This window comes from Harpia harpyja, chromosome 5, assembly GCF_026419915.1.
Source record: "Harpia harpyja isolate bHarHar1 chromosome 5, bHarHar1 primary haplotype, whole genome shotgun sequence".
Lineage (NCBI taxonomy): Eukaryota > Metazoa > Chordata > Aves > Accipitriformes > Accipitridae > Harpia > Harpia harpyja.
In genome coordinates, this window is record NC_068944.1 from 4333599 (window position 1) to 4354829 (window position 21231).

The 21231-nt window shown below is 38.4% G+C and overlaps 1 protein-coding gene across 3 annotated transcripts in view; it reads right to left on the reverse strand.

Moving 5' to 3' along the window:
- Positions 1-526: 526 nt before the first annotated feature.
- GALNT1 (polypeptide N-acetylgalactosaminyltransferase 1) overlaps positions 527-21231 on the reverse strand; it is an 89877-nt gene continuing 69172 nt past the window's right edge. For all 3 annotated transcript variants that reach the window (XM_052787710.1, XM_052787711.1, XM_052787709.1), the window contains 8 exons: positions 20467-20674; positions 17367-17537; positions 15821-15938; positions 14730-14910; positions 6848-6987; positions 5622-5720; positions 4708-4842; positions 527-2185 (listed from right to left, as the gene is read on the reverse strand). In XM_052787710.1, the coding sequence (XP_052643670.1) occupies positions 2039-2185; positions 4708-4842; positions 5622-5720; positions 6848-6987; positions 14730-14910; positions 15821-15938; positions 17367-17537; positions 20467-20674 (1199 nt within the window). In that variant the 3' untranslated portion in view covers positions 527-2038. The remainder of the gene's footprint in view (positions 2186-4707; positions 4843-5621; positions 5721-6847; positions 6988-14729; positions 14911-15820; positions 15939-17366; positions 17538-20466; positions 20675-21231) is intronic.

A 21231-nucleotide genomic window follows, 5' to 3' on the forward strand; every position in this document is an offset into this window, starting at 1 on the left:
CTGTACCTCAGAAACAGTATAAAAGCAGGAAGGACCACAGAGTATCTAAGAAGCAAGAAAATCTATCACTTACAAATGATGACACTGTCACCCATCCCATCCTCTTCACTGACCGTACAAAAGGAATAAGTCTTCTCACATAACCACTAAGGCAGGTTTGTTTTGTTTTTGTTTTTTTTTTTTAAAGTCATCTTGGCACACTTCAATATCTTTCTGATAAATGTACCATACCATTACTTTCATAAATCTACTTTGACCTCATCAGGTTTGCAAGGCTATCCAAAAAGAGGGGTCAATGAAAGATAGTTACATATTTAGATGCTTCATCTGATATTAATCCCACACCATCTCATCCTACGTATTTTTAAAGTAGCAACATAATACAGCAATTTGTTAACATTTCCCCCGCTTTGTATATGACCATTCTTGTATAGTGCTGCAGAAATAACAGAGATAACACTGGCTAAAGCAACCTGGAAGAGCAAATCTGAAATGGCCATAACAGCCAAATATAATTCCACACAACTTTTGCATGAGTCTAGGTTTAATTTGCTTTACAGGACAGTTGGCCAAACAATGACATTTATCATAAAAATATCCTCTCCATTAAGCAAATCTCATTTTTCTTCCCAAAAGAAAATTCAATGTATACTCTGAGCGTTCAGTGGCTCATTTTCAAGATCAGCCCACACAGATTTTTCTCAACAAAACAAAGCAATTCAGTTAAAAAATGCAGACCAATGTAATGACATAGTCATATTGCTTTTGGCTATGTTAACTTTAAAAACCATGCCAATTTAGCTATTTTTCTTTAGGTTTTATTAGAAAAAAGCAGCAGATCAACATTACAATTCAGAGTCTAATCTAAATATGCACTTGACAATGAAGCACATCTGAATATGAAAAGGATTCCAGAAAACCTTCAGTTTTGCCAATCTCCTGCTACCCAATTGATGTATCTTTTTTTTCTGGCTTTCTGATGACTGAAATCAAACAAGGAACAGAAGATTTATTGCTATGAAAACAAAACCGTAGTACAGTAGCATGAGTCTTGGGCGCTAAGTGTATTCCATCAAGTTAACTTAATTTCAAAGTGTACTTAAATCTTTTGTTTGGCCATGAAAGTCCATAAGCTGCCTGACCCAAGTAGAAACTGAAACGGCAGGCCTGGACAAAAAAAAAAAAAAAAAAAAAGTTAGACAGCATGTTAACCTCCAGTTTTCAGACAGTAATAAAAAGATACAATTCCAACAGCCAAGAAATTAAAATAAAATAAAAAAAAAAGAAAAAAGTTGATCTGACATTCAAGAGCTAAGTTTATTCTTATGCTCGTTTTGTTTGCGCCCAAAACAATTTTAGACTCACCAGAAAAAAAGAAAAGTATTTATGGACTATCGCACAATTGAAAAAGAGAAACAATTGCCTTTTGACTTGGTTATTTTCCCCCACTGAGGTATAAAATCTACATATAAATTTGATACTTCACTATAACAAATTGTACTTTTCATAGTTCCGATTTAGTTTCCATTAAACCCTGTTTAATTTTTGTTTTTTAAACCACAGAATTCTTATTTCATGTTACTGAATCTGGTTTCCAGCTCGCGCTCTCTCATTTGTGGATCTATAGTAGTCTGGTTACCACCGCTAACCAGGAAAAAAAATTCTTGGAACTTTCTTCATTACAACAGCACTTTCAGCAGAGGTTACTGATGTGCAAGCAACTACAACGATATGCAGCTCTTCGGAGACTAATTTCATTGATTATGTTTCCACTGTCCAAACGTTCTCTAAATTATTTGCCGGAAGAAACTCTTTCGATCTTGTAAACATCAGTGGGCGCAGTTTCACTAGTATGTGTGGTAGTTTCACATCCTTACACAGCAAGGCTGGTTCACAGCTACTGAGAAGCTGCAGGAGTTCTAACAGCTGACAAACTGTGGATTCTGCTGAGCAGAAGTTTCTTCTGTTGCTACTTAACAGCGTAGCCAAAGTATCAGCCGAGGTAGCCCAGTCAATCCTTGCTTTTCTTTAGAACCTCTCAGAATATTTCTGGAAGGGTGACATTGCGAAGCAGCCACTGCTGCGAGCGGCTGCCGTTGCAGTCTCTGATGCTGGGTACCTGGCTGTCCTCTTCGGTGGCTTTGTCCAGGCACTGGTTACTGTTCACATGCAACAGGGTTAATTTCTTGAAGACAAAATAAAAAGAAATTAGTTTTACAAAAATCACCAGGCATAAGCTAACCAAGCTAACCAATGGCCGTTTCTAGCGGCCATTAAAATTCTTCCATAGGTACGTAGGAACTAGACAAGACCCCTTGGTTACTGACTCCAGATCCCAATCCTAAAGAACACTTAAGTATGCTATTTCATGTTGTAGACACTAAAAACATGGCTTCATGAAAAACAGAACGGTGCAAACTTTTAAATTACGTTCTTTATTAAGCAATATCCACCATTCTTTAAATAGCACTATACACGTAAGGATCTTGAGGAGTTAGAAATTAAAGTTTTGTAAGATATACAACTGCAGTTATTAGTTATAATCATAGTTTTGATCAGATTAGAATGAACACATTGAATATGTATTCAAAAGTACTCTTTTTTCTCAGCTGGAGACAAAAACCTAACCTTAGACTATGTTTTTTTCAATACTATGTTCTTTTAAAAAAAGTATGTTCTTTTTTAAAAAACAGATGTGTACAAATTCACATACATATATATCTTTGCCAATACCTAATAATCTTACTTATGCAACCATACACCACTCTGCCTACCTCAGCGCTATCCTCACGGAGAAGAGATCTTTGGAAGTTGCATTCCCTGCCACTGTACTATGGATACTCATCAGTGCATCAACTTGGGTCTAAGCAGTCTATGGTACTGACAGGCATTACTATCGGTATTTTTTTCTCTCACTCAGCAGCACAGCCAGGACACCGGACTGATTGAACAGTGGCAGAACAGGCAGGCCTTATGTGTACAAGCAGCAAAGGGTAAAAAAAAACAAAAAAAAAACCCAAGCAAAAACCTGAGCACATCAACCTCCTGCACTCATACAGCAGCTGAAGAATGAAGAAGGGAGTTGGAACAGACGTAAGTAGACAAATAACTAACACAAAGCTTCCCCCCACCCACCCCCTCCTTTCTTCTTCTTCCCAGTAGACATTAAAGGAAAGGGGGCTTCTTACATGCCTCCTGGACAGAGGCAGAAGGAAAAAAAAACTACGGGAAAATCACCCAACTCTGTGGGCAGGAGTTCTTGCTAAGTATTCTCTAACTTATTTTTTTGCTTTATTAGCCAGCTTTCAGTAAAGCTCTGAAGATTATACCTAGATTTTCCTCTGACAGAACAATGAGAAAAAACACATACAGCCAAATTTACGGCTAAGGATCGGCACAGGGGAAGCCTGTTTTACAGTCTGTGGCAATCATTGCAAGACAGACTGTTGCAATTAGGTGTCTAAAGATGCAGTGTTCTTACCATCGATAAGATAGAAACAAAATAAAAAGCACTTGTGTTTGGTGAATCACTGCATGTAGTAGTATTACTCATCTTAATTTACTTAAGTCAGGTAAACTAACTACATTAAAAACAAGAACGAATGGTTCCCAAGACTCAAACTCAATCATTTCAATTAACATTTAGTCCTGAAAGCCTTCAGCAGCTTTCTTCAGTCTCCTAGCAATGTGCAGAAATCCCAGTAGAGATTCACCATGTTCCACGTTAACTGCCAGCCTAATCAAAAAATCATCATTCATACATATTTCCTTTTAGTCTTAACGGTTGTAGGTTTCATTAACACCTCAGCTACTAAAATCTATAGCAAGTCTATTTAGTTAGAAATACCCCTTTTTTCTTTTTTTTTTTTTAATCAGTGAAATGACTTTTTAGTAGCTAAATATCTACATGTTCTCTTCATAAAATAGTCATCACGATTATGCTGGCAAGATTCTTCTTCCCCAAATTGTCTCGCAACTGTCTTTCACAATAACTGATTTTAAATTAACAAGCTTGAGAACTATTTTCTTCTAACTAGCCATGACATAAGTCAGAGTTCTTGACTGCACTACTCAATGACAAAATTCTTTTTAGAGCTTGCAAATCAAATTAATGATGAATGGATCAACAGTCAATGATTTCTAGATCTGGCAGTTCAACATATGAACTTCAAAACAAATATGAACCTTATGTACAAGAAAGAGAATGATGAAAATAAAAGCATCTCTACCTTAAACATACCACGATTAGAAATGTAAAATCTTCCTTATAATTTGGGGATGCTGATTTTTTAATTAGAAAAAGTATTTCCTTTTAAACTTGTGCAAGATAAGACACCAGGTGCTGAATTTGTCACAAGATTGTTAGCATTATCTTTTCCTGGTCCAGTAGATACCTGGAATACTTTTCCATTGTTGATCTCGTCGTAACACAACACTACACTAGCAGACTACCTTTCTCCAGAGGACCCAGAAGCCCATTGAAATATTCTTCTAAAAGCAACCCCAAAACTCACCAGGTAGTTAAATCAATACAGATGCCCATTGAGTGACTACACCATGAATTAATAACAGATGGAACATAATCCTGACTTTGTTTCCTGTTTTGACTGCCAAACAGTGTCTTACACTGGAATATGTTGCTCTGTAGGCTCATATAAAAAAATCAAGTTATCACATTTTAATGTCACAAGTCATTAGAAGACATACCACTGGATCATATTCCCAAAGCTGATTTCCTTTTAGATGGTGGCACTTGAGCATCGTTACTGGGCCATTAAGTTTGGATACATCTAAACACAAATCATCTGTTCGAATTTCTTTGTTGGCAGTATATGAGAAAACCTAGACAGAAAAAGAATGAGAGGAACTGAAAAAAACAGTTCAACTAAAAGATTCCTGGGGGTGGGGGGTGAAGAGGGAACATTTGTGCATTACTTCATTAATATCCACTGAATTTTTTTTCTTTTCCCTTCAGCATGTATGGAAAGATTTTGGGGGTGGGGGTGGGGGGGTGGAGGCAGGAATAACTGTAAACACTATATGAACAAGCTCTCCAGTCAAAATTGACATTTTTTTTTAATTGCAGACTGCTTCCTGCTTAGAAACAGGAGAATCCCCAACACAGGTAATCTCTGTACATTGTCAATAATTATTGATGAGTTGTTTTCCAAAGTAGAACAAAAAAATAGATGTAAAATAAATTCCAGAACTGACACCCAGAAAAACATACATTCAAAACAGCATGTCAGGTACAGGCATGTGGGTTGTTTTTTTCAGTAACAATGCCAATCAGGAGGTCTAATCAGAAGACAGTTCCAGAGAACCTACAGGAGGTGAAGTCTAGTCTATAGCAGTCTCCTCCTCCTCTCATTTCATTTTTGACCTGAAAGTTGACCTAAAAATCTACTGCAATCAGGCCTCAAAAACCTACAAATGACAAACCACCAACAAATTCTCATGCACTTCCTCTTACAGGCATCATCTTCAATGAGGGTTTCCTAAACTTTACAACTCAAGTATATTTTAAAGGTAACTACTGAAAGAATCAAAGAATTGTTCAATGAGAAGTAGTGTTCCAAATAATTAAATACATTAAGATCATTTTTTAAAAAAATTATCACCTGGTTGCCACCCATTCCATGGCAGTTAAAGATTCCAACTTTCTCGTTTTCTTTTCTTGCCATGTTATCCAGGCATTGATTTGTCTCCACATTTCTTATCTGGGAGTGAAAAAGAACACATCGTCAAAGGTTGTTATTTTTAGAAGAGAACTAGGTCCGTATCAAACCACACCGGCATCAGTTCTCTCCGCTATACACCAGAGGTTATGTGAATGAAATGTAAAATATAGAGCTGTACTACAATGAGACACTGCTGCCTGAGACTTAAACTCCCAAGCAAATGTCCACGCTACCAGGTTACAGATCCATGTTTGTTTCTTTGCTTTCTTTTGGGGATCTTTCCATCTTGGGGACTCTTTTTGCTCAAAGACTCAGCTACAACAGAATGGACACAATTGAGTCTCCAGCCCAAAACGTTCAGAAGTTTTGAAGGACTCTCCTAGGCACGGTGGCTTTAATTCCCTGTGAAATCACGAGTGACTGGGTTCAATTTCCTCACTTCTTGAGTTACAGCCTTAATCCCTGTATTACTATATAGTAAGCAGGCATGAGTACCAAGTCTCCTGATAGTCATGCAGCAGCACGAATGCCTGCTCCACTTTATTAAAAGCATTTCTTTTAAAAACAAACAGTACAAAATCACCTTATAACAGGCTCGATATTTGGCTCAACAGGACTTGCAGGGGAGAGTAGGTGCCTACTTGTTTAGGACAGCATCATCTGTACTACCTCTACAGTCGCTTCAAAACCTTCAAATGAAAACCAGAGAAATGCCCAGCAAGGCTTAGGGATCACTGAAATTTGCTGGTCACTGACGACGGTTCTGGGGGTAAAGTTCAGAGCAGTTTTTAGGCAAAGCCCTTGCTTGACCTGGTCTAGTTTTTTTTAAGCAAAACTCTGTTCATATTCTACATAGAGAACATTATACAAAAAGTTATCCATAACTAGGCATTTCTAAAGGAATATTTCTAAAGCCCATCTACGTGACATTTAGTACTGCAGTAAAAAAGGGAAAACATTCAAATTACAGTACTGTATACCAAAGTTCAGTTTTCTGCCCCACTGAGAAGCCAGATGTATCATTTTACAGATGACAGGAACACAGGTGCAAGGTATTTGAACTTTGCTGGCAATAACTTGTTTGGAGTACTCAGTCCAGAATACAAACAACTTACTGTGCAACGTATTTTACATAGGGTAGATAAACACGTAGGATAAAATCTTACCTCTCCCAGAGAAAAGTAATGGCGTGGAATTTGGGAATCAGGATAAACATTCTCCAGGTACCAGGAGAAAGGCTTGCACTGGAGCTTGCGTCTTAGTCCAAGTCGTGACGATATGTCCCCATAATCAACTTTAGTAACTCCTGTAGAAACGAAGTTTTATTCAATGGCTACTAATAAATGTTACCTAATTCCACTTAATACAAAAATCAGTAGTATAATACAGTGCTTGCATGAAAGACTTTCTCTTTAGAAAGTCACCTCTACACAAAGAAATTTTTTTTTTTTTAATATAGCATTATGCTGTTTATATTCTCAGAGAGTACATGTCAGTCACTACCTGTGACTTCTTTTTCCAGATAATTGTACAAAAGACGGAATCACTACATCTGTGCTACACGTGACAATTTCTTACCTGTGGTTTGTGGAACAATTTGAATGCAGTTGCTTACTAAGTTATCAGAGGAGAAAGGCTGAAACCGTTATGGTCACTAATGCCATTCTATCCCCAATGGCAACTGGGGCGCATATCTATGCAGCATAACATAGCAGTCTCCTCCTTCGGAGCAAGGAGAATTCCATTTTAATTTAATTCTGTAAGCCAGGTACCACCTGCTGGGCCCTTCATCATCTAACTGCACAAAGAAACAGTCAGAAAGCAGCCTTCATACAGGGAACTAATCCTTTAATAATTCAGTATTTGTTCAATATAACTGCAGCATTCGCAGGAAGTACGTTCACCATTAGGACTGTTATTTTTTTGTGGTATTTTGCTTGCCTTTTTTCTCCTTTGCTCCTCATTTATCAAAGTGCTTATTCCTCCTGTATCTTCCCACTCCTTTATGGTTGTTTTAATTCCTTCTGAAAATTAATTTGTGCAAGTACCATCTGCAGATGGGTTGAGGAAGTTGCGCATGATCAGTAGATATTTTTGCCTCACCAAAATTAAGCACTACTGTCATTAATATTCCAATAATATTAATTAAGGGTAGGATAATTCCTAGTTTTCAGGCATCACATTCTTTTTGTATTTTCCACACTACACTCCATACCACACAGGCCAAAAGTAATACACTACAAAAAAACCCAAACCAAATGAAAACCCAAACCAAAAAAGAACAAAAACAAGTCGTAGCAATTTAAATTCCCCTCACACACCACAAATATGGCTCAACTGGCCACCACACTATAGATCTCCAGCTGCATACATTTTTCAGAAATCCTTCCACTTAGAGGACTGTGAATACCTCTAAAATTTTTGACCTTTTGAAACTGAGTTTGAGACATTTCTAAGCTGGCACACTGCGTTATTAAATCGACCTGCCAGCAGATGGTGTATTTCTACTCAATTAAGACAGCTAACTGCATAATTTCAGCTAAATGTTTGTAAATATCAATAAAAACATTAGTAATTTCAATATTCCAGAAAGAGAAAATGCTAGCCAGGGTTTTAGGCTTTTTTTTTTTTTCTCCTTTTTTTCCAGAGCTAAAGACTTTTTAACAAAGATACCAGAGAACTATACTGGTAAGGGAATGAAAGCAAAGGAAAGCTTGTTTCTTCATGAAATTTTGAATAGTGTGAATGAAATTTAAAAATCTCTTGGAATAGAATCCCAGAAAACTTCAGTCTGGGCTTTCCAGTCACCAAAGAAATCCCAAACCCCCCAAAACAGAAGACAAACAAAAAAACCCCCAAACACTGCCCTTTCTTCACCAAACCAAATATTTGCTCTACACCAAAAGGAGCACTCTCAAAAGATGATGAAGTAAGAAGAGAAAGGCTGTACCAACCACAGCTAAGTATAGAGTTCTTCATTTTTCAGTGATGAAAAAGCAGCTGATGGATGAAACAGTTATCATGCCATCCTCACCACAACCTTATGATACTCAAAACTCATTCATCAGAGTTTGCTACACTGACCTTCAGAAAACAACACTGTTAACACTTTGTCACATCACCGAACAGCAGTAAGTATTAAAGTCACAACCATAAAGAATTAAATGCAAAGTGATACTTAATAGCATACAAGCATGCTGGTTTTTAAAGTAGTTTTAAATGTCACCATGTAGAAAGAAAAGTGCCAGCTGATTTTCTCTCTGTTACAATGAAATAAAAGGTGGGTATTATATTCCATTTAACCATTTTTAGTCTGAAAGATTTTTAAAAAATCCTCTCTGAAGTTAGGTCTGCACCAAACTGTATACTGGCACATAGACTACAGTTAGCATCAGGTTAGCAGTTGGACTAAATAGCAGAACTGGTAGAGTTGCCTTAGGGGTGTCCTCAAACAAGGCTGAATTACTCTGTTTCCAAGGTTTCTGGTACCTTACCTATATTACTCAAAACTAGCTTGAGTGTTCCTACACATTTGCACTATACAGTGCAGCGGCAGTAACTTATGGGTAACAGTTCTTTGTGGGGTGGGTGGGGGGAAATGGAAGCAAACTAGGCAAACTGAAAAGTATAAAGCATATAAAAGATTAAGTACATGTCTAAATCATTATTTCCTCCACAGACTGGTAAAACCTATATCCACACAACAGTGACATATGCCTTCCAGTGTTTTTGTACTTGTTTTTAAAGGCTCAGCTAAAAAAAAAACCCAAACAAAAACCAAACCACAAAACAAGAATTAGATCAAATCTTCCTCCCAGGAGACAACTATGCCAGACTCTACAGGTATGTGCACCATGAGGAAGACAATCACGTCTGCTAGTTGTTCTTTCAAATATTTGGGTTTGGTTCATAAAAAACAAAAACAAAAAAAGAAAAAACCCCAGAAATAGTATTTAACAGTACTTGCTACTGTTGTCTTCACTTGACCATTCAATATATTTTTTATTTCCGCACCCCCTGCCTCAAACCCTAATTACATTAAAAGCCTGGACCTCCCTGATGATTGTATTTGTCACACAGCTTGCGGTTTGCTGCCAGACAATCACATGCTTTTTTTCACACATACGCTTAAAGATGTACTGAAAAATAAATATTGATAAGGAAAAAAAAAAAAAAAAATCACACATCAAATCATCCAATCACACCATCACCAGTTCTTTTGTACTAATGTAAGATTTCTCAGCACTTGCTTGTGCTGTCACTATTCTTGAAGTTTGGTATGCAGTACTAGACTAGTCTGATTAGTAATATATAATGGTCTTCCCTTATACCTTTACAAAAACATACATATAATAATGTCTATCAGTAGAATACTCCTCCTTCAGTTTAATTTTCTTTGCCACTTTATATTTAAGCTTCCCATCAGCAGTGTTGCAACAGCTCTGCCATCCTCAAAATTTCAACAGAGCTGAAGATTTGCTTGCCAAGTTCAATGTGTGGCAATGTATTTATGCTAAACTGCTTTAAAAAAAAAAAAAGCAGCATGATGTTTTCATCATGATTATAAATTGCTCAATCATTTTCAAAAGCACAGTATGAAAACTGTTTCATCTAAAACTAGTCTTCTGTTAAAAATCATAGAACTTGTTTGCATTTAGTATTATGAAACTCAATAAGCAATAATCATTTAAAACCAATTTGAATAGCTACGTTATTTGCATTCCCAATTAATGCTAATAGGGAATACTAGCTGAAAAGAAGAAAACACGGAATCGCTCAGTACATATTTAGAACATAGGCATAGCTACATTGCAAGATGTGGACTCAGTCCCTTCTCTGTCCTCCCCATCAACCATAAATAAAAACGTTATCCATTTCCAGTCTGTACATACTGAACCTTAACTTACCATTCTTGGCTAGAGACCAAGGCAGGCAACGATTAGAAACTAGATCTACTGATCCAGTTTTCAGGATAACACATCTATGTCTCAGGTAGTTCTGCAGTGCTGTCTTTTCATGCCTTCTGCCTGTTCACTTAGCCCCAGTGCAACGGAAGATACCTTCTGGGGCAAACTTTTGATCAACAATAAAATTAGTTTCCCTACAAGCTAGACGAGGCTCTACCCAAGCTCATTGGAGCTGCTTTTCGGGATGCGTGCCGCTCACCAGCTGGGATGCGAGAGGCTGCTGAACGACAAGGATGCACGCTGGACACGGAGCAGGAACCCAGACTCGCAGGCAGCACGGGGAAACCACACAGTCTGAAAGTATCCATGCTTCACCTTTAGATTAAGGATACCAACAAATTCTGCCACTGTCAGTTTATCGTTAATTAGTAATGAGGAGAAGGTTAGGGGGAGGTAGCTGCAGTAAGCCAGCCTAATGCTTTGCAGCTGCTGCTGCAGAAAGGGGCAGCTTTCTCTTGCTCAGCTTCAGATTCCTGCTGCACCTCCAGTGTGACACAGGTGCTAACGTAACCAGCAGAGAGCCAGCCCCCAGGACAAATAATCCTGACAAGTTCAGCACGTCAAATCAGTTGACACAGATGAACAATCAACAGATGAAGGGAGGTGAAGTGCTACCACCTGCCATGAAAAGCAAGGCACTCTCCTCACAGCAAGCTGTTAGGCTGACTTTGCCATCTCGTGAAGCCTCACCTTGGACAATCCAGTCCTAGTATTTTAAACTGGAGAAAGCAATGAAAAGCCATCACTAGAAATAAAGAAGTGGCAGAGTCCGCAGAACAGAACGACCGGAGCCAGGAATCAGACTATTCACCTGCACACGCTGGATCTGTTTTCTCAGAGCCTAAAAGAAAACGGTCTGGGAAACAGTGCCCTGATGTAACTCATAACTGTGAGGAAAACTGTCAACTAATGAGAAACCACTACAGCTAGTGCCATTACTGCCGTGGAGAATAGCTGTTTCTTGCAATGAGACAGGCTTCATTTTGGCTGAGCAGCAGCTGCTGCAACACTTTCCTGTCCAACTTCCATCTGTACCTAACCACTTCTAAGCAGAGAGATGGCTTCTAAAATGCATGAAAGCTTAAAACAGACAAGTAATTTCTACTAGGCTGTACTTACCAAAGAAAAAAGGATTACAGGCTTACTTTTCAAGAGGGCAGCTTTCCATTTAACTACATTACATCAATAGTAAAAAGTCTCTTGAGTTCCTATCATTCAAGCAGTAAGCCTTTTTTTTTTTTTTTCCCCCCAGACAACACAGATTACATGAAGTGGGAAAGCTACCTGAGAATCTTAGGTTTGCTTTCCTGGATCAATCCTTCTGCAATTCACTATCTTAGGGGAGCAGAAGAGAAAGGATATAAAGGAGGAAACAATTTCTTGTTAGCTAGGCTCAATGATGCCTGTCAGTATATTACCCTCCTTCAAAATCCAATTTTCTCATCCATGTCAACTAACGAGAAAAAACCTGGGTGCACAGAGGATTGCCTGTTTTCCTCACTCATCTGCACCCAGGCTTGCAAACCAGCATCAGCTTAAAAATCCTCACCTCACTCCTTGCAAGAACACGTGGCACTGTCACAGCAATATTGAAAGTACACATTGTACTAGCAAAGTCTTTCACAGGCTGCATATTGTACTGTCAGAGGATCACTACACCATCATTCTGCAAGAATTAAACATTTAAATTTTTATATTAGAAAGATACCTGGAAAAGCAGAGTATGGCTAAATGAGCCAATGTAGCAGAGATTCACTGAGTTCCTAAGACAACTATTGTCCAGAAGGACTTACTGAAATCTACACCGATGTTATTTGCCGTCAACAGGTAAAACCAGGGTCTGCAACACTCACGTAAGATTGGAGATACCCGGAATAACAACAGTAAGGTGTCTGTGAACTTCCCAAAATAGTAATCCTTTCTAGTTAATACCTACTGGCTCTCACAATTTACATGGATTTGGGGGGTGAGAGGCATAAGTGGCACCAAATATGTTTATGGGTTTATTCTCTGAACAATAGGTATTACATCATAGCTAGGAATGATCCACAGTACTAACCACTCTCTTCACAGCCCCAGGCAACAAACCAATTTCAGAATAACCCAGCTTATTTAGGTACCGTATAACCCTATTCTTGAAACACTTGGAAATTCTAGTATCAAACTTCAGTGCAGTGCCAATACAGATTTGGGTACACAAATGAGATCGTGTGCCAGTCGGCAGGTGCAGATGCTCTAAGAGGAGCTTGGCAAGAACACGTCCCTATCCAACAATCATTCAGGCTATAAGCACACAAACTATGCAGATATGCATCTTTTGAAAGGAAAGAAAATATACAGTGCAGTTATAGATAATTGCTTAAGTTACTTCCACCATTTCAAAATTTTTACCGTATTCTATTTTAAATTCTTTCATTCCTTTTCTCCAACAGGAGAATGCATTCATATTCCACAACACTGCAAAGCCATGAAGGACAGACCTATCAAAATAACAATCTTGCAAAATTCAAACAGTATAACTCCCTTTGTAGCTTACACTTACCACATGAAACAGAAGGACTACAGAGATTACAAATAAGGTAACAGGAGCCTTACCATGGTGTTCAGTAATTTACATTTGTTTTTACAAATTTGGTTATTTTTATACTTAGGTGTCCCAGCTACTTAGTAGATTTTAAGATCTAGCTTGACACGGATGCATAAAAGCAATCTTAACCAAAAACAATCGCACCTATTTATATACAACTTTTCTGAATATCTATACACGTCTTGTTTGAATTCATAATGCTTCATTAATAACAACACAGGGCTGTAACAACAAACTGTTAGCTCTGATTTCACCTAAAAAGCTTTGAGTAGTATCAAGAATTTTTTTCTTAATTAAAATCTTAGTCTTGAGTAATGCATTCTCTTAAGACAAAAACGACCACAAATCTGCAGTCACTTGTTCTCACAAGTATTCTTAAAACCTGTAATCTAAAATTTGACACTGTTCAGACTAATACTACATTGTATTACAGCTTTTAAATTTCAATACTAATGCAGGTTTAATAAGCAAGTCATAAGGAAATACTAGGTTTAAAGATACATCTTTGGAAAAGCAGACATGGCATATAGAACTACCACTTAGTATTTAAAGTCGAATGTCTCTAATGTCTTAAGTATTTAGAAAGGATGTCCGTTGCTACCCAAAGTTTGTCTCTGTTTGTCTTTTTAAACAACAACAACAAAAATATCCTGTAGTGGAAAGTAATAATTCAGTATTTCCCAGGCTTCCTTTTTTTTCCAGAAAATTTTTTTCAGAAAGTTTGAGTTCATAGGAAATTTGCTCTCATATTTTACATCCTCGTTTTGTTAACATCCATTTTAAGAAACATAATAAATACCATCGCCGTCAAGTATATTGGCAACTTGCCCCTATACTCTGGATAGTGAAGTGCAGACTCTACCAAGTCTGAAGATGTTAACTTTTGCCACTCCTGCTACAGGGTTTCACTTAAATCACTTCTGATCCATTCAACCTGGAATGCCTACAACACAGAAGCCAGAGGCCAAACTCCAGCACGTTATGAGATGTATTTGGATGGCTAGTTTTCAGCACTACTGTTGAGCTCTGACATTCCACTGAGCTTTAATTCTATCGTACAGGAAGCTCATTCATAAATCATGTGTGCGTTTAAAAAAAAAGAAAAAAGAGAAAGAAAAGAGAAAAGAGAGAAAGAAAAGAGGAAAGAGGAAAGAGGAAAGAGGAAAGAGGAAAGAGGAAAGAGGAAAGAGGAAAGAGGAAAGAGGAAAGAGGAAAGAGGAAAGAGGAAAGAGGAAAGAGGAAAGAGGAAAGAGGAAAGAGGAAAGAGGAAAGAGGAAAGAGGAAAGAGGAAAGAGGAAAGAAAGACATCAGGGTACATCTCTGGCTAACAAAATTATTTTTCAATTACGACCTTCCTTTTTGTACATCTTACCTGGGCCTTGTCTTACGAACTTCAAAGCAATAACATTTTTATTTAAATACTCATGTTCCTTCCTAGTATTAATAACATTTTAATTCTTAATAGGTATTTCTCATAACCAAAGACCTGCTCACCTGGGGAAATGATGTAAAAGAAGTTTTTAAATTCATCCATCCAGACTTCTGCAAGCCGCCTGTTATTTTTGTTGATTATCTGCCCTGTACCTCCTGGAAAAGTGTATGGTGTTGCTTTTCTGAACACATGCCCAACATGTGAACAAGTTACAATTTCCAAAGTGCCACCACACTGCCAGATCTGAAAGTGACAGAACAATTATTGCATAGCTTCAAGTCGTTAAAAAAAAAGTTTAAAAGTGTTGATCACTTGCTTCTGTTCAAACTGGAGAAACAACATTAGTTGAGGTCTAGAACAAATACATACTGCATGGAAGAGACATGTATGCCTGTTTCCTGCTCAACAGATAAAGATGCTTACAAGCCCCAGTAAGGTAGCGTAAGAAAGAGTACATCAGGCCTCATAGCAGTAATGCATCAGCAGGAGACTAATTCAGAGAACTAGGCAAGCTGAGAGTGAAGGAAAAGGCTCACATGAATCACAGGGAAGTAACAGGTGTGATCTGTCCAAAAAACTCTATTATAAAATAGAATCTCTATGTAAAAAACAAAACAAAAACCCCCAAACCAAAACAAACAACAAAACCCCACACGTACACTTCCCAAGTAAAGTTTCTGAAAATATTTTTTATTTTGGACCTCTGAAAATGGCGGATTCAGAAAGCTGAACTTTTTCAGAAGTATCCACCCACATACTCTGAGCTGGTAAGTAAAAACAAAAGGAAATAGTGCTGTTTGGTAGGAACAAAAGCAAGAACAACACCGGTTAAGTCCACATCCAAATGAACGCATGCAATCATTATGTTAGAAAACAGCAAGAAGAGAGAGTTTGTAACAAAGGTGCTCACATCTCACTGACACGTTAAACCACGCGCTGAGGACATCACCCTTAACTTATGCTCCCCAATTAGCTTTTCTAACTGAACTCCTCTTAACACATACGCATTCATTCCTCAGACTAGGAACCTGACGGGAAGCAAGTGCTAACTACAACAGGAGAAGACACTGATGCAGGCGGCAGATCCGTGTTTTACAGAACTCAAGATGCACCGTCCTGAGTAACAAAACGCTGAAAGAAGAGTTTTACTTACCCTGAAAGAAATTTCTAAGTTTTCTCCACCCCAAATATCCATTCCAGCATCATATGTTCCAATTTCTTGGAAGTAATCTCTGTCTATTGAAAAAAGACCTCCTGCCATTGTAGGTGTCCTGGGGGTGGGAGAAGACAAAAAATAAGCGTCAGTCACTATGAAAACAGATAGTTAAATATATTTCACACTTACACTGACAAAATGGCTTTTTATTTCCCAAGTTCCTAACATGTTCCTTCTCAGCAGGCTTCCACCCAAATTCAGTTACCACTGATGTAGTTACTAGCTCAACATTTTCCAGAGCTGGAACCAGTTAGTGACAGCTCTCCTTATTTTCTTACTTCAAATTGGAGTCTGGATAGAGAAACAGCCCCTAGAAAGCTGCTGCCATTCCCGAGAAAGACTTCTGCCTCCAGTGCTCGTAACTCATAAAAGAGTTTCTTACAAGAAATTTATACTTCTAGCAGCTGTTCTTGAAAAAGTTACAGGAGGCCATGAAGTGGCCTGCTTGCTTTCACTATTATCGCTTCATACAAGAAAATTGTACAGTCAGGGTTACATCCAGATTTTCTTTACAAATTCCTTATTGGTAGAAAATATAAAACTGTGCTAGTTTCTCCTAACTTTAGCAACATCTCCCAGATTTCCATTTTTTAGTCAACAAATACACAATAAGCAAATTATATATTAGGCTGACAATACAACTTTGTACTTCAAGTATACAAATTATTTCCACTTTTAGCCTAAATGTTTTTCTATCACTAATCATTTTCCTGAAACACTTTGGGCTCCTTCTGAAAGACACATAAAATATAAGCTAGGTCACAATCTAACTAAAAATTTATGTGGCTTTTTTCCCTTAAAAAGGAAACTGGGGTGGGGGTGGGAATACAATTAGCCATATCCTGAGAAGACCTCTGGATTTCTTAAATGAAAAACAAACAAAAACCAGTAAAGGCCATATCCTCAACTTTATGGTAAGTAAATATTGCCTACTTTCCTGAACAGTAAGGCCAGAAAATGTAAGCTTGCAATTGTTAAAACATACACATTACTCACAGGTTATCCGTCTTTCTCCTTACCTTTGTCGTAACATCTACATGACATGCAAATATAAATTCACCTCCCATTCATGCTCTTTGAAGACATTAAATTTATATATGTATGCGCACACACACAAATATATATACACATACATATATGCCAAAAATCAATGCATCTTTTCAAAGTATTGTTTACTTTGTTAGAATAAAAGATAAAAATAAGCTTCAATAAAAACCCGTGCATCAGTATAAAAACTAGCTAAAAGCTAGTAATTCACCAGTAATTGACATAAAAATATTTCTAAAGTGACAAGCTGATTGCTTCCTTCATTGCTACCAAAAGTCCCCAACAACCAATCCATGTAAAAACTTTTATGCTGTTCCTTCAACCAGACAAAAATGATGCTACAACACAATTCATTAAGTACTTACAAGATTAACCTAAAAAGGATATGAGTAAACATCAGGTGAACATTTCAACCAGTTTAGTAATTTCTTATTACCTAACAGGAAGGGTTCGATCTCCTTTCCGTCGATCCATCTCTCTCTGAGGAACAGGATACCAACGAAAATTCAACTTCCAGTTGAATCCACCATAGGTCATGTCAGAACCTGCCATATATTCGAAGGTGTCATCGCTAATTACGTCAATGATGGGACACACTACTGTTCTCCTAGAAAAAGGAAAGAACCAAAGCCTAATAATTAAAGTGTCAAAAAAGGTGTGTGTTTGGTTTTTTTAAAATTTTAACACATACAGTTTAAATTTTCATAATGCCATCTCTTCAACAACAGTAGTCAATAAATTATTACCATGAAACATACTCAAATTCTGTCTTGCGTATTAGAGTTAATTCATCTAAAGGAAAATGTGTTTTTCTGACACAACTTGGCAATACTAGCTCTTTTTTTAAATAGTATTTGCATTATTACGAGTACTTATATTCATCCCTCTGCAGATGGAAAAATTGATCACAGCTTTCTCAGTGCTACACAGTGATCGTACAGAAAACAAGAGGTTTCTGTTTCTAGTTACATGGTTGAAGTGACTTGCATGTTTTGAAATTAAAACTTGGTCATTAGCTCTGGGAAGTATTCTTATAAGCCCTCAGGACTAAGAAATGATAGTCATTGTTAACTAAGTATAACTACTGCATCAAAGTTGACAGAAAGAGGCCTCCTTGTCCACTGTCCTGACATAATTAAGACATATATTCACAGAAACTAATTCTAATCATCTTAAAGACACTTAAGTAACCGCCCTCGAGCAGGCTGCCTCTCACTGAAAGCTCTGTAAAAAGATTCAAGGGTTGCAACTAAATTTAAAGGACTTTAGTAGAGCCATTCGCACAACCTGTAACAATTTATGTATCGTAGTCTCACAAAAGTGTATTAATGATAACTTAAAGGTTAGTATTATGTCTTAGCACAGTGCTGAACAAAGATTCTTTATTACTCATAGCTTTTTTATCATGTAATGCTATATACAAGCCAGTCAGTCTCACCTCTGTGACCAGCAAGATCATGGAGCAGATCCTCCCAGAAACTACGCTAAGGCACATGGAAAATAAGAAGGTGATTTGTGACAGCCAACGTGGCTTCACTGAAGCCAAATCACGCCTGACAAATCTGGTGGCCTTCTACAACGGGGTTACAGCATTGGTAGATAAGGGAAGAGCAACTGGTGTCATCGACCTGGACTTGTGCAAAGCGTTTGACACTGACCCGCGTGACATCCTTGTGTCTAAATTGGAGAGACATGGATTTGAAGGATGGACCACTCTGTGGATAAGGAATTGGCTGGATGGTTGCACTCAAAGAGATGGTTCCATGTCCAAGAGGAGAGCAGTGACAAGTGGCATTCCTCAGGGGTCGGTACTGGAACCAGCGCTGCTTAACGTCTTTGTTGGCGACACGGACAGTGGGATTGAGAGCACCCTCAGCAAGTTTGCTGATGACATTAAGCTGTGTGGTGCGGTCGAAATGCTGGAGGGAAGGGATGCCATCCAGAGGAACCCGGGCAGGTTTGAGAGGTGGGCCCGTGCAAACCTCATGAAGTTCAACAAGGCCAAGTGCAAGGTCCTGCACATGAGTGGGGGCAATTCCAAGCACAAATACAGGCTGGGCGATGAGTGGATTGAGAGCAGCCCTGCGGAGGAGGACTTGGGGATACTGGTTGACAAGAAGCTCAGCATGATTCGGCAATGTGCATTTGCAGCCCAGAAGGCATATTCTGGGCTGCATCAAAACAAGTGTAACCAGCAGGTCGAGGGAGGTGATTCTGCCCCTCTACTCCACTCTGGTGAGACCCCACCTGTAGTACTGTGTTCAGCTCTGGGGCCCTCAAAATAAGGAGGACATGGACCTGTTGAGGCGAGTCCAGAGGAGGGCCCCAAAAATGATCAGAGGGCTGGAGCACCTCTCCTATGAAAACAAGCTGAGAGAGTTGGGGTTGTTCAGCCTGGAGAAGAGAAGGCTCTGGGGAGACCTTATAGCAGCCTGCCAGTACCTAAAGGGGGCCTACAGGAAAGATGGGGACGGACTTTTTACAAGGGCATGGAGTGATAAGACAAGGGGTAATGGCTTTAAACTGAAAGAGGGTAGATTTAGATTAGATGCAAGGAATAAGTTCTTCACCGTGAGGGTGGGGAGGCACTGGCACAGGTTGCCCGGAGAAGTTGTGGCTGCCCCATCCCTGGCAGTGTTCAAGGCCAGGTTGGATGGGGCTTTGAGCAACCTGGTCTAGTGGAAGGTGTCCCTGCCCATGGCAGGGGGGTTGGAACTAGGTGATCTTTAGGTCCTTTCCAACCCAAACCACTCTGATTCTATGATTTTGTAATGTTAAAAGTGATTTTTATCTATAACCATAAGAACAAACCAGATATCTGTAACTTAATATCTAGTCTATTTAATATGCTGTTTACTAACAGCCTAGTGCGCAACTACAGAGTTACTGCTCAGATGTATGAATGTTTTATAGAGCAGACCATTCTTTCACTTCCCCCCCATACAATTTCCATCCCACTATCATGGATTTAAGTGTTGCGAGTATTGACTTATGATAGAAATACAAAGCTATGTTACTGCAGTGTAGATCAGTATGATTCCAGTAACTATTCTAACTTTAGAAAATACACCCCAGAAGTCCAAGTCACAGCACAAGTTTCCACAATACAAATACATTACGAAATAAAGAAACCACAATGAGAACCTTAAAACAGTAAGCCTGACAGCTCTTGCTCACAGTGTTGGTGTTACGTGAGATCAGGGCTCCATCTCTTCCTCAAGAATATCTTCCCAAATTCATGAAGGAATGGGCCAGGCTGCAGATGGAAGACCTCAAATTCCACTGCTTTCTCAAATCCACTCATGCTCAGGTCCTCTGCTATTTAACACATTATCCCATGCATCCCAATATAAGCTTCACTTTAAACCAAGTTTTCTTTTTTAGAAATTGTACTGAATTAGCCTTTTATCCTTACACCAATAAGAATTTATCCAGCCCTTCAGAAAGTAGATATTTGCTTGTAGGCTCTATTGTAACACTTGGAGCATTTCTTAATAACCCAAAAAACCAACGTGGACCAACAGATGGATAATTACCTGTCAGCTTTGATCCTTGCCAGCAGAGGTTCAAGCCAGCCTACTGTACATTCACAATGAGCATCTAAGAAGGTGATGACCTGGCCTTTAGAAGCAGCAGCCCCCTTTAATCTGGCTCTAATCAATCCAGAACGCTGTTCCATTCGAATCACATGAACAGGTACTTTTAATTTTTTCACATAATTCTCCAGCGGTCTTTTCAAGAAGTCTGCAAAGAATGATGAAAACCGTGGAAACTGTCAGTTACATAGTTCAGCTTTTTTTTTTTTTTTTTTGATGAAGAGACTTGAATTAAGAGACATTTCCTCATTTCTTTTCTATCCTTTTCCTACTTTCTCAGTTTCCTCTGCTGCTTATTCTACACTTCACAATATGCTCTTTCAAATCTCCATGTGTTTCACTTGCTAGAGCAGGAAGTTCTTCCTCCTCTTCATTTCTTCACTATGGAAAACACAAAAATGAAGAGAGTGTAGAATGCTTACACAGAAACAAGACGGGATGGGCAAGTTTTTATTATGGAGTAGATGTGACTTACTTTCAAAAACGTATGCATAAGTGCTCTTGGACATAGCACTTCACTACCAAGAAAATACAGAAAATGATCCAACTAGCTGAACATAATGAATTATCCCCTACAGGAATGTAACTTACAGATAACTTCTTTGCAAGCAGTTTAAATCATGATCAAACTCATTTTTCAATTGTGCTTTCTCTAGATTTTTCTGGCTAATATTTTTTTCTATTACATTATCACTGTAACACCTA